This window comes from Chlorocebus sabaeus, chromosome 9 (assembly GCF_047675955.1).
Source record: "Chlorocebus sabaeus isolate Y175 chromosome 9, mChlSab1.0.hap1, whole genome shotgun sequence".
Classification (NCBI taxonomy): Eukaryota; Metazoa; Chordata; class Mammalia; order Primates; family Cercopithecidae; genus Chlorocebus; species Chlorocebus sabaeus.
The window spans coordinates 78,690,802-78,704,693 of record NC_132912.1 but is presented as its reverse complement, the minus strand read 5'-3'; the positions used below and the strand labels follow the sequence as shown (position 1 = coordinate 78,704,693).

General features: G+C 41.7%; 1 protein-coding gene across 2 annotated transcripts in view; it reads left to right on the top strand.

The window, feature by feature from the left end:
• The first annotated feature begins 232 nt into the window (after positions 1–232).
• Positions 233–13,892, top strand: part of ARID5B (AT-rich interaction domain 5B) — a 192,093-nt gene continuing 178,433 nt past the window's right edge. The window contains exons 1-2 of one of the 2 annotated variants that reach the window (XM_007963331.3): positions 233–354; positions 789–1,043. In XM_007963331.3, the coding sequence (XP_007961522.3) occupies positions 334–354; positions 789–1,043 (276 nt within the window). In that variant the 5' untranslated portion in view covers positions 233–333. Of the gene's footprint in view, positions 355–788; positions 1,044–1,844; positions 2,093–13,892 lie in introns of those variants that run through there. The other variant, XM_073019114.1, reaches the window with a different exon arrangement.

Here is a 13,892-nt window from a genome sequence, read left to right as displayed (position 1 = left end):
TTTACAAATCTTTCTATGTGTTTTTTGCCTTGATCCATCCTCTTCCCGCCGAGATCGTACGGCGCCTTTCTCTCGATTATGAATTTGATCAATCCATATTTGGAAGAAAACCCATACAGTTTTTTCAGGAGCTGAAAATTGAGTCGTTATAGAAATATTAGGACATATTTTCAATCATTTCGGTGCCCAAAGGGAGGCAAGAGCTCAGTTTTATATTGAGACATTACGCCGGCTGAAGGCAGAGAATGTGTTTCCCTGCCAGGACCTGATGCAATCCATTCAAGCCAACAAGTTTGGAGAGAATGTTGAGTTCAATCAATTCAGAACGTCGAGATGGAGCCCAACTCACTCCAGGTATTTCGCTCTCCTCCGCTCCTCCGATCCCGGCACCCCCCGGCACCCCCCAACCCCCTAGCTCACCCACACCTCTGCACCCACCCACACCCCCCACAAACTTTTCACCAAACTTTTATCCTCTGCATCCCCCAAAATCATTTTTATTGTTTAAAAAAATCCCTGCACTGATCATACATACATAATGTAATTTTACCGCCTCAGATGGGGAGGTGGGAGAAGTGGCGGTGGGGGGCCCTGAGTTTTTTTTTTTTTTTTTTTTTTTTTTTTAGGGAGGCAAAAAATTTGTGGGCGCTATTATTTTTCCACCCAGCGTTTTATCTGTTGGGTCGTCTGTATTAAGAGAGTGGATGTGTGTGTAAATGTGTCTGGGAATAGATGTTTGTGCTCTGATGGCTACATTATTTATTTGGTGTTTTTTTCCCCCCCTGCAGTGGGTCGGCTCACCGTGTGGCTTGCACGGACCTTACATTTTCTACAAGGCTTTTCAATTCCACCTTGAAGGCAAACCAAGAATTTTGTCCCTTGGCGACTTTTTCTTTGTAAGATGTACGCCAAAGGATCCGATTTGCATAGCGGAGCTCCAGCTGTTGTGGGAAGAGAGGACCAGCCGGCAACTTTTATCCAGCTCTAAACTTTATTTCCTCCCAGAAGACACTCCCCAGGGCAGAAATAGCGACCATGGCGAGGTGGTAAACCTGTCTGTCCCTCTCTTCTTTCTTTATTATTTTTCCCCCTAGTAATGCTTATTACAGGGCAAGCTTGAAAATACTGTATTCACTTCTGCAGGCGAGCAGGATCGACTCCTTTTTTTAAAGGGGTAGCGCCACTAGCTGGGGCTCGAGTATTTTGCCATTGTCAGAGTTTGGCTGTCAGCTTTACAAAGAGGATCCAACTGCTGATTTTAGTCAAGATCAAATAACTTGTTCGAGAAGGGTTTTGTTCAAGGATGTGTGTGTGTGTGTGCGCGTGTGTGTGTGTGCGTGTGTTCATTTGCTCTCCTGCTATTGCCTCTTCAACATCACATCCTTTTTATATTTTTTGCCTTTTGAAAATTTACCTTCGTGTCTGGCTTCGTCGTGTCTGGGTGGATTTCTTTCGGTGGGTTTCGATATTGTTCTCTCTCTTTTTTTTAAGTAAGTATTTGATATGTTTAAGAGGGCGGAAATTACGAAATGGAGGCAGAATGAGATCAAAAGCTATTGAGTTGGCAAAGACGTGTTGAATAAAGTGATAAATGACAGGTACTGGAATAATACATTCAAATAACTTGCAGATCTGCCCGGGCGGATTTCAAAGCGGTGGTGTAACAGGCACAAACACGTTAAGCATTAACAACTATCTCTCGCCCACTCCCCCTCCCCCCGGACAAGCCATTTGATGTTCTAGTTTGCAATTACTCCACGCAAAGTGGACGTCTTCCTGCGCGATCTTTGGGGGTGTGTGGGACGGGGGCGGGGGAGGGGAGGGCAGAGGGGTGTGTGCTCGCCCACTGGCCCTGCGGGTCCAGCGTTCTCCGTGCCCAGACGGCGCTCCCGGGGAGGGCGGGGAGGGACAGAGCCTCCCCGGCACGTTTCTGGGCGGCCGCGGGGGCGCTCGCCGCGCTCCCGGGAGGACGCCGGAGGTGAGCCCGCTGTCACTGGGCGCCGGGGCGGCCGCCTCCCTTCGGCTCTGTCATTTCATGTGTGACCGCAGTTCTGCGGGCTCCCCTCGTCAGCTGACCGACCTCAGCGCCGTGGTACCTACCGGGGGGAACTATTTTGGGGAGTCTGTGCCCACGGCGCAGCGGGGAGGGAGGGCGCACGGCCGCCTGGCGAGGCTTTGTGTTGCCAGAGCGAGAGCAGGGTAATCAAACAGACTTTTGAGAGCAGCTAGTGCTGTGCCAGGCTCTCGAGCTTTCGAGGTAGGTGTAAGGATCTAAGGATCTTTTTGTTAAATGAATGGTTTCCCGTTTAACTCATCCCGGGGCTCGGAGCTGCCAGTCCTTCCAGAATTCCTTGGTCTGGTGGAGTTGATAGTACTTTTGGCATTGCCAGTTCACTCCCTCTCCCCAGGATCGAATTACTCGTCAGTGGTCTATGCCGGTTAATTACTGGAGTTCGTCAAAACGTTCGCCCTCGAATCTGCCTTTTCGGAAATAAGCCCCTCCCACCTCCCCGCTCACCTCCCCCCTCCACCCTCCCTGGCCAGCTTTGGTTTTTAAATGTTCATATTTCCCGACGTCCGCCTGCAATTTTAAAAAGGTGTTGTTTGGAAATACTGTGAAAAATCCTGCAACCTACCAACAGGTTGAGCTCTTTACCCCTCCCAAGGTCTGGGTCGGCCCCCTCCCCCGACCCAACTTTCCTGCGCAGCTGTCTTCCTCCCCCTCCCCCTCCTGATTTCTTATTATTTGCTTTTCAAATTTATTACTTCAACATGGCCTGTGATCTGGAAAAGGGAAGGATTAAATATCCAGAAAAGAACTTGTGCCTAATAGACTTCTGACTAAGTCCAGGAGGAAATTATTCAGTGTTTTATGGGATATTTTGTGGTCACTCTTTTTTGGGGGGGAGGGATTGAAATTGGGATATTTTTTAAAGACCCTGAGTTGACCCCACTTGGTCCAGTTTTAATTTTTGTTGGTGTAATTAAATGGTGAATTCTGATTTAAGAATAAAGGCTATGTTTGCCAAACGTTGCATCTGCTGGAAGTGTTGACAGTGAATAGATATATTTTTAAATACACGATTTCTTTTTAATTGTTCATTATGGGGAATTGAAAGGGAACCATTGTAATGATCTCTGCATTTCGTCACTGCTATATGAGCCATACCTGAGAAAATTAATCTTGCCATTTAAAAGTAAACTCTGGGGGTTTGCAGAGGGAGATGGCTCTATTTATAATCCTCAGCTGCATATACATCGTCTAATATTATGCATGATTTGTTTTTTAATGCTAACACGGCTGGTAATTAGCTGTATGATTATACTTGTATATTTCATTAGGACTTTGGCTGATGTCATTGTGAATTATTCAGCCATATTAAAACAATTTTCAATTGAGATAATGACACGCCTCAAAATTATGCAAATGCAGGCTGCATTGTGCAAAATAATTATGACAAATGTAAAGCAGGTAGAAAGTTTCCCAATGCAGATCGGTTTTCCACCCTGGTGATGTCATTTCCCCCCTGGCCTGAGTTAGTCATTCATTAGCAGACTAGCAGCAGCGGTCTCCTCTGGAGGAGAGCCTTACAGAAACCAGCATTTACTGCTGGCACCTAGAGGGGGCAACAGGGCCCTCTCATTAAGAAATTTGCTTTGTTTTCACTTACTCCATTAACTTGTTTATATACATTTAAATGATTTTTATTATTGATTTTAAATAGTTTTGAATGATGCATTTGCCATTTGCAATATGTAACTGAAAGAGAAAGGTTTCTTGGTGATATGCACTGTTACTTGGAGAAAATGTTCAGCACATTTAATCAGCCAGTACAGTTTATTTTAAGTAACCAAATGGAGGTTAATAATTTCTTGATTGAGCTGACATCAGCATCCATTTCGAAAGGACAGCCAGGACTCAGTATGCTTTTTTTGGTTTAAGAGAATCATTCTGCCTTTTTATGATTTCTTGAAATGTAAAGACGTCAGTTCTAAAAGCAGAAAAATGATCATTGTGCAAGATTAGAAATAGCGTCCCTGTGTGGTTTGCTGTGATTTGCAGAGGGTTTTTTTTTTTTTTTTGAATATTTTCTCATGATTTTTGTAATAATTGTGGGAGGCTTGATAAGGCAGGACTTTGTACACCCATTTTACAGATGAGGACATAGACTTGGAAAGGTTATGTGGTTCGTCAAAGGTCACCAGGCTAGAACCCAGGCTTTCTTGAAATTCAGGGTTATCTTTTCTCCCCAGTGAAACCTACCCTTGAAAGCAGGGCTTGAACGCATCATATTATATTCTAGAAGTGTGTACTAATGTGGACAGTCCCTCAGACATTTTAGAATTGTAACTAGTTAATCAGGTTTGCCAAAGGTCACCAGATGTCTAGGTAGCAAAACTATCCTTATCCTATAAAGTTAGGCTAATTCTAATCAGTGGTATATAATGATAGCAGTTATATTTTAATAGTTATTAATGATCATTAACAATTTACTATTCATTTTAATGATAATGGTGATGATTTATATGCTTATATATACCAATGCCTTCATATATAATATTTCCAGTGTTGGCAACTGGTGTTGAGGAAAAGCATTCAAGAAAGTCACATTTTGATTCTGCAGCTTGCTATTTGCTTAATTTTGAACAACCGTTAAGTACTTGGAGCCTCAGTTTCTTCAGCTGCAAAATGGGAACAAAGTAGGGATGACTATAGATTGTTGGTGAAGATCAAGAGGATTTATAGGCAAAAGAGCTTTATATACTGTAAAGTGCTTAAATAAATAGAAAAGAATTATGATTATAGTGACCTTTGTTCTAGATATTCTTAACTTTATAAACAATAAAAAAATAACTTTTGTGTCTATGTGGAGGTTCTTGGACCTAAAAATGATACTATCTTAAATTACCATGAAAATGAATAGCAGGGCCATGTGCAAGGAGTTAAGTGTCTTTAGTAATTACTTACAATTGCCACATTCAGCCAGTAGCTCTTCAGAGGAGGAAAATGGCAAAGTAGGCGGGTAATTGGTTCTGTTACTGGATAACTTCTGATTACATTCATTTTCCAATTGCCAAGTGCTTAATCTACTGGCAGTATACCCTCTTAAAATGGGTGGATATGCAAGCTTGGATTTCAGCCTGACCAGCCATCGCTGGGATTTTACGAGAAGGTTTGCTGGTCACCTCAACTGTGCATGTGGATGGCTAAGCTAATGATGTCCAGGAGTCAAGATCAGGCATACCTGGATGTTACAGATTCTAGCATGCATTCAGGATTTCTAAAAGTGATTAGGTTATCACCAGCCTCACTGCGGAATTAAAAAATGCTAACAATCCATGTTCTGGGGCCCCTATTGAAATCTACTTAAATAGAATATCTAGAGTTGGGTCCAGGAGTCTGAATTTTAAATATTTAAACAGTCTCAGTCTAGCTGTGTGATCTCGGGCAAGTTCTAAACTCTCTGTGCCTCCGTCTTCTCATCTGTAGAGTGGAAATACAGTCCTTATTTCCTAGGATTATTTTAAGGATTAAATAAGTTAATATATGTAAAATGCATATACACAAAGTTGACACATAGTAGATATTTCAGTAATGGTTGACTGTTGTTATTATCATTAATATTAGCGTTATTCTCACTGAGGTTTGAAACCACTACCATGGAGCTTACTGAAGAAAGTTTTTCTGTGTGAGGGAATGGCACCTAGGTTAGTTTGCTAGGACACGTGGGCTTCCAAGTCCTACCAAACCAGGCTATCTTTCATCTCTATGTTGGCTTTAGCTGTGTCGCCAAAATAAAAACTGTCTTAAGGATTTACATTTTACTACAGAAGTAAGCTGTCAAGTGGAACAGCAGGATATTTTTTTTTTCAAAAGATTACCTGATTTGATCATATCTGGAGTTGGGCAGACACCTTCTGGAATCTAGAAGGTGCTGGATTGGTCGTGCTCTTCTTTTTGGATAGCTCCTCAGTCTTGTTCTATAACCATAAGGTAATTTTTTAGAGATTTCTGAGACCTCTTAAATAACCACACTGGCCTTTGACAATTGCTTTAACTTTTTAAAGCCTCAGTTTCTTCCTCTGTAAAATAGATTTAATGATCTCAACTGTGCTGGGAATCAGAGATAATAATGAAAAGGGTCTGGAATCTAGCATAGTACCTATACATGAGAGTTCAATGAATAATGGTTGCACTTATAACAGTTACTATTTATTTTTAGTAATCCTCTTAAGCTAAGAAAAGGAATTATCTTTACTTTCTACCAAGCAAGTCTTTTAGAACAAAGATAAGATGTAAAGAATTGCATGGAGAGAAATTACTGGACTGTGACAAGGGTCACCCAAATAAGGCCTGAAGGCCAAATCTGGCCCACTGTCTGTTTTTGTGAATAAAGTTTTATTGGAATGTGGCCATGCTAATTTGTTTAAGGCTGCTCTCAGGCTCCAACAGCAGAGTTGAGTTCTTTTGACAGTTACCAGATCGCTGGCAAAGTGGGAATATTTGCTATCTGGGTTTCTACAGAAAAACTTTGCTGACCCCTGGCCTATGCAGTTGATCTGCCAGAAGGTAGATGATGTGTACCTGTTTTTCTTTCTTACTTGAGTTTTGGCCAGGAACCAGTAATATCAGAAATATAAGAAATTTAAGTACTATAAGAAATTGTACATTAATATTATATCATTAACGTTTACATACCCAATCCAATTTCACCATTGATTCTAGGACATTAAAATTTGAGAATGAGTGAAATAATATTAAGTTATATTTTGTATGGTTAAGATCGAAACTTTAGCCAATATTAGTATTGTCTATCTTGAGTTAATCAAAAACTGCTCCTGAAGTTCTATGTGCTCAGTACTCTGGTAGGTGAAGAGATGGATGCAAAATGGTTTGTGATGTGACCCGTTTTCTGAACAAATTTATCAATCTTGATAAGGAGATGAGATCAACATGTCTAAAAATGTAAAAGCAGTATGACACACAACACGTCAGTAAATTGTGCTGATAATACATGTAATAGGCGTCCAAAGGAAGGCTCCCAGCCATCATGTTTTTTGGAAAAAGAATTCATTAAATTTCTCAGGTGTTGACTGAAGACCTACTGTGTGCTGGCACTTGGATACAAGAGATTAAGAAGAATGGTTTCGGCAGGGTGCGGTGGCTCAGGCCTGTAATCCCAGCACTTTGGGAGGCCGAGGCGGGCGGATCACGAGGTCAGGAGATGGAGACCATCCTGGCTAACACGATGAAACCCCATCTCTACTAAAAATACAAAAAACTAGCCGGGCGAGGTGGCGGGCACCTGTAGTCCCAGCTACTCGGGAGACTGAGGCAGGAGAATGGAGTGAACCAGGGAGGCGGAGCTTGCAGTGAGCTGAGATCAGGCCACTGCACTCCAGCCTGGGTGACAGAGCAAGACTCCGTCTCAAAAAAAAAAAAAAAAAAAAAAAAAAAAAATACAAGGGGCCTCTGCTCTCAAGGAGTTCCCAGACTGCCTTTGTAGACAGACAGTAATCACAGAAAAGCCATCAGACTCTTTCCATCTGGGTTCCTTAGTTTGAGTTGCGAAGAACTGAGATCATTATTTGTTTGTAGCATTTCTTAATCTTTCTGGAAATTAGAAAATACTGTCTTCATCTATGAATTATCACTCCCTGGACACATGTTTGTAGAGCACCTATTATGTGCCAGATCCTATTCTAGGCCCTGGGGATACAGCATGAACAAGACAGACAAAAATCACTGCTCCCAGGGAGCGTATAGTCCAGCGGTTGGTTGTAACCTCTGTGCACTTTATAGTTATCTGTGTTCTTTTCCTTTACTTTGTCGCCTGACCCTATGCTTCCCCCACCATAGTGCTGTTCTCAGGAGCAGGCAGTTGTGCCTTATTCACCTATGGGTCCTCCGCAATATTTAGTGCTATTCAGTGAGTATTTTTTGAGTGACTGAACCACATAATTAAAATGCCTTCTTGCACACAGTCTACCTTTTTAAAGCTTTACCCAGTTTCTTTCTGGCAGATGACCAGTGACCAGTCATCCACATGTGGGCCAGATCCAGGACCCCATCTCACACTTCTTCTTTCTCTTCCAAAGTCTGTAGCATTTTGCACTGTAGAATGTGAAACCATGGGAAGTGGTTTTTTCATAGGGGCACGCACCAAAGAAATAAGCAAATATTTGAATGATTAGGCTGGAGGCAGCATCTCTGTTTCATTGGGTAATTTTCCAGTCTCAGCAGTCAGCCCATAAAAAGTCAGGGCTTTGTGGTGGCAACTTATGAAAAGACTAGACTTCAGGGAAGAAGATTCACTCCTCGCCTGGTGTTGGGTGGCAGTTCATATGAGCCAGCACGTTCTGCAGGCTGATGGTCTTAACTAGGCCACGTGTTTGATAGCGCCTCAAAATTGTAAGCAATTAAAACCTCTCTTGACAATTAAACTGTCAGGCACATACTAAGGAAGTGTTATTTTTATGAAATACAGGAGTCCATACATGTAAATACTTCATTATTAATTATTAATAAAGCATGCCATTGTTCATAGTGGCATCTAGTGATATATGACTCAAGCTCATTTATCAAAGTCTAGTTTTAACCAATATCCAGAATATAATTGCTTGAATCAAATGCATTCACTTGTCATTTTTTATAGCCAGTGTAGTTGGATATTTGCCATCTTCTACTCAGAATAATATTGTAGCGAGTGACTACCCGTTGCCTTGGCTTTTAAGGAAATTTAAAACAAATTTATCGATTGTTGGCTTAAGGATTCATTTGCCTCTCAGAGATGTGGTCATGGATTCCCTTATTTCTTGAAGAATCTACACTCGCACAAATCCAAGAATGGATTTTTCTGGCCACACTGTGTTCCTCACTGACTTGCTGGAGATGAGAACCTTGGCCTTAGCCCTCCAGCATACATCCCTCGTGCCCTGGACTGTGAGCATCAGTATCGACAACACATTTCAAACACGCAGATGATAATGATTATTGAAAGGGTGCTTTAGAATCATGCTAATGGCATCAATCTCTCGCACACACTTGGGTAAATTAATTCTGCTTTTAAAATCAGATGCACTGTTAGCAGCGTTAAAGATGGATATTTGACATTTATCACCCAGACTAGGATGGGTGGTTTAATTACGCGAATTTTCTGTAGGATCTCTGTGGCTGTATAAATAGACGCACAGTGGCGTGTGTCCTTGGCATATGACCATCAAGTTCACAGTCACATCTCCATTCCTGTGCCCCAGTAAGAACCCCAGGCGGCAGAGGCCAAATGTTGCTAGTCAGTCTAGAGACCCCATAAACATCTTTTCCCCCACCTTTCTTTTCTCATGACTCCAAGCACACCTGGCCTATGAAACACCCCTTCCACCCCATAGTTGAGTTCCAAGCCTGATCAGTGGCACTAAACATTAAACTCTTGTCTTTGAGAATAATGGGCTTTGCTTTCTATACCCTCAAGCATGTTGAGCTACTGTGCAAGCTGGAAAATAAAAATGTTCTAATTGTGTCTTTTAAATAAGCATAGGAGTGAATTAATTAGACCATATTTTGTCTTTAGTTGCTTAGTTACACAATAGTATTCCTGAGCACGAGTAAGATAAATTGGCTCTTTTTGTGCTGCTTGTCCCTTAATCATAATTACTGTATTGCTTAGGAGAGTAAAGCTTACATAGATTTTGAATTTTTTATTAATAGTCAAAAATATGCATATGATATATAAAGTATATGCTGTTCAACCTGTTTTATATGTGGGAAGAAGTTTTATTGTGGTGGTAACATTTGCATTAGTTGCTCAAAGATGTAGTTCTGGGAAATACATAATTGAAATGTTTTTGAATTGCTTTTTCTGGCCTTTTCAATCTTATTCAAAATAATAGTGCCTCCAGTCCTGGAGCAGTCATTCTCATTTGATTTAACATCTTTCTCTGCACTGCATGCGCGGCACCCAGTTTTAACCCTGCAGAGCCTAGATGAAGTTCTGTGATTCATAGGCTATACATTGTGCCTTACGTTTTTTGGCTCATGCTCTCAGGGCTTGGGGGGCAGGGGGCAGAAGGGTGCCTTTGTCTTGCCGTCATTATTCCAATGCCCTTTGCCCTTGGCTCACTTCCATGCTCCTTAAGGAAGGTTCTAGGGTTAGAGAGTGTAAGAGTTTGTTTTAGCATGAGCTGGACGACTATCTGTGCTTGCCTTCTGGGGTCTTGCAAAATGTGATGTTGCTACTGAAGCTTGGGCTTCTAACCCCCTACCCCAACCCTCCACCAAGGAGGGCAGCTGGAGTTCGACAGCTTGATAGAGTTACTGAAAAATGAGAGAGTCTGGATTATGACCCAGGATACTTGCTTGGTAAATGTATGTGAAAATTGACTCCATTGTTCTATTGTATTTGAAAAGCAAGTAAATTATTTACAGATATTTGCTAATTAAAGCATATGTTGTTTCACAAGCACAAAGGAACACAGTATAACTGGAGACAAAGAACTAAGTGCAAATAATTTAAACTCACTAATACTGTGTATTCTTCTTAAGGCAGGAATATTAATGTGTATATATAGGGTGTTGGTCAAAAGGTACAAACTTTTAGTTATGAGATATCATATATGTATGTGTTCATCTTGTATCTAGAGATCTAATGTATAGTATATTGACTATAGTTAATAATACTGTATTGTGTACTTGAAAATTGGTAACAGAGTAGATCTTAAGTGTTGTTACCACATCAAAAAAGGATAACTATATGAGGTGATGAATGTTAACAACTTGACTGTGGTCATCCTCATGATATATATGTACATCAAATCATCACATTGTATGCCTTAAATATATACAACCATCATATTGTATACTTTAATGTATACTATTTTTGTTAGTCAATTATACTTCAATAAAGCTGGAGAAAAAATATGTATATATGCATATATATAATTATGTATGTATATATATGCATGTTTATATATACACACACACACAGATAACTTGTCCTGTTATCTCTGTATACATTACACATATATATACATATGGTTTTTTTAAGCCTTCCAAGGGAAGGCTCACATGCTACAGAGATAACAAGTCAAGTTACCCTCAAGTTGCTGGTCACTAGGCTTGCCCTAAGCTCTCTAACGGAAGATGAGATGGAAACGTTTTGACAGAATACTGTTTTCCCTTTGGTTCAATTTTTGCTTGCCATTATCTAGTTTGAGCTCAGCTCAGAGTATCACCAGAAAGAAGGCAAATTAGCCAGACACAGTATCAGAGAATAAAAATGTATTCACCCATTCCCTTGTCCTCAGACTTTCCTGAATGTGATAGGCTTAGGTTTAGTTGTTTTTATTCTGTGACTACCCAATTTTGGCAGTGTTCTGGTTGGAAATTTGCACTGTGGAAAAGACACTGGTGATACAAGGCAAAGGGCAGACCAGTGAAGGTCAGATACAGGAAAGGTCATTGATAATGTTCTCAGAGACCGTTTCCTGGCTGCAACTTTGGTGTATCCATTGGTAAAACTGGTCCCTCTGGCTCTGCTATCTGCCGACATGTTTGGTTTTAGGCATGGCTCGCTTAAAGTCCCTTGGTATTGTTGATAACGATGGTCAAGAAGATTCGCCATGGTTATTTAGGAGAAAGGCTCATGTCAAATTTGCCATGGACATTTTGGTAGACTCACAGGATAACAAGTTAAAAGAGGTGAGGAGAACAAATCCAGCCCTCTTTATTTAATAGATGCAGAACCTGAGGCCCAGAAAAATCTTGGACATGTCCTCAGAGGTAGCGAGTGACAGAAGTGGAACTAGGATTCAGTGTTCTCAGGCACCACAGTCTGGTCTGCTGTTTTGGGGAAGGGGCTGCTCTCTTGAGGTCATGCCCTGAGGAAAAGTAGGCAAGTGCTTCCCATGGCTGTGTTCTTGGTAGGCCATTCCAGTGCCCTGTCTTATGCCAGTGCATGGTGCCATGGGGGATATCACTTTTATAAAACAACTCATGGAGAGTATGCACTTTACTGGAATGGCAGGATACTTTGTTTTGTTTGTTTGTTTGTTTGTTTTTGGATGGAGTTTCACTCTTTTCACCCAGGCTGGAGTGCATTGGTGCAATCTCGGCTCACCACAACCTCTGCCTCCCGGGTTCAGGGGATTCTCCTGCCTCAGCCTCCAGAGTAGCTGGGATTACAGGCATGCGCCACCCATGCCTAGCTAATTTTGTACTTCTAATAGAGACGGGGTTTCTCCATGTTGGTGAGGCTGGTATTGAACTCCCGACCTCAGGTGATCTGTCAGCCTCAGCCTCCCAAAGTGCTGAGATTACAGGTGTGAGCCACTGCGCCTGGTCCTGGAATGGCAGGATACTTAACAGAGATTTAGTGATTACACAGAAGCCAGGATTGATACTCAGGATCCCAGACTGGACATCGCCTTCATTTCCATAATTTTTCCTGAAGCCAGGAGGGCCCTCTAATGGGATGCTATTTATATTGGCTGAAGAAAAGCTTCGTCAAAAGGTGGCAATGTTGGTAATAAATGGAACTGGTACTTCTGCCAACATCTGATACTCATGGATGGTTTCATCATTTAGAAGTGTGTATCTACTATGTGCCTACTATGTATCAGTTCTCGGTTCTGGGGATATAATAGTGAGCAGTGAGTGACTAGTACACAAAGATTTCTGTTCTCAGAGAGCATATTTTCTCTCCTATAGTAAGAAGGAAGAAGCAATTTGATTAATTTGTCCCAAATGGAGGGAAAACCATCTCCATATATTGTCGTCTTAAAACTGAATTCACGCTTCCTTTAGAGTGCTTTCTACTTCTCTGTGTATTCACAGCCTAGAGAAAATGCCCCACATTTCCCTTTCCTGAAACCACCTGCAAAATATTCACCCACAGTGTTTTCAATGAAGTCAAAGTCACGATATTTTCCATTAATTCAGTGACCACTTATGTGTCAGGCATTGCAAAAAAGTTAACATATAAATTAAATATAAATAAAATATCTCATTTAATTCTCATGGCTAGTCTATAATGTCAGTAGTATTTAGACATTTCCATACTTTGTAGATGATGCAGCTGAGGCCACAGAGGTGTTAAAGGAACTTGCCCAAGGTCACACATAGGTGAGACTCAAGAGTCAGGATTGAAACCCATATTCTCCCGATGCTGCCAAGACCAGTGGGCGAGCTTTGTTTCTCGTTATAACTTTAGGACATATTGAGAACTCTCAACATTAGCATTGGGACTTTCACTATATACTGATGTATTCTTTAATTGAGTCTTCGTGAAAGCTTCTTTCCTGCTCTTTAGGGACCTGCACAGTTGACTGATACCCAGATAACAGTAATACCCTACACACGGGTAATACACTTTCAAAGGGCGCTTTAGACTCCACATAGCGCCTTTCTCACATTTCACGAGAGACAAGTCTCAGGCTCAGTACCTCCAGCGTGCCTTTGTGTGCAGCCCAGCACTGGGCACTGGAGAGAGAGAGGTGGAAAACCAGGCAAATCCTGCCCCCACGGAGCTTACCATCAGGTGGGGACCACACGCATAGTATATAAACTTATCACAAACAAAGGGGTGATTTTGTGATGTGGTCAAGGGGGATGAAGGGAAAATATAAGTACCTCTGTCAGGGGTAGATGGTTTTGTCAGAAAGGTCTTGGGAGGCATTGTAGAAGAAATAACATTTGAGGGGAAGTCTAAAGGGATCTGGGGGTGAAGATTGGGAAGTTTCTAGGCAAGGTGTAGGGTGAGCGAAACCTCCCTGCAGAATGGTTTCTGGGCTGGGCTTGGCCTTGGTGAATTCAATAGCCAGGTTAGAGATACCCACTGATGCCCACTGGAGACACCTATTGGTCTAGGTATCATCTAGACACCTGGGGTGCATAT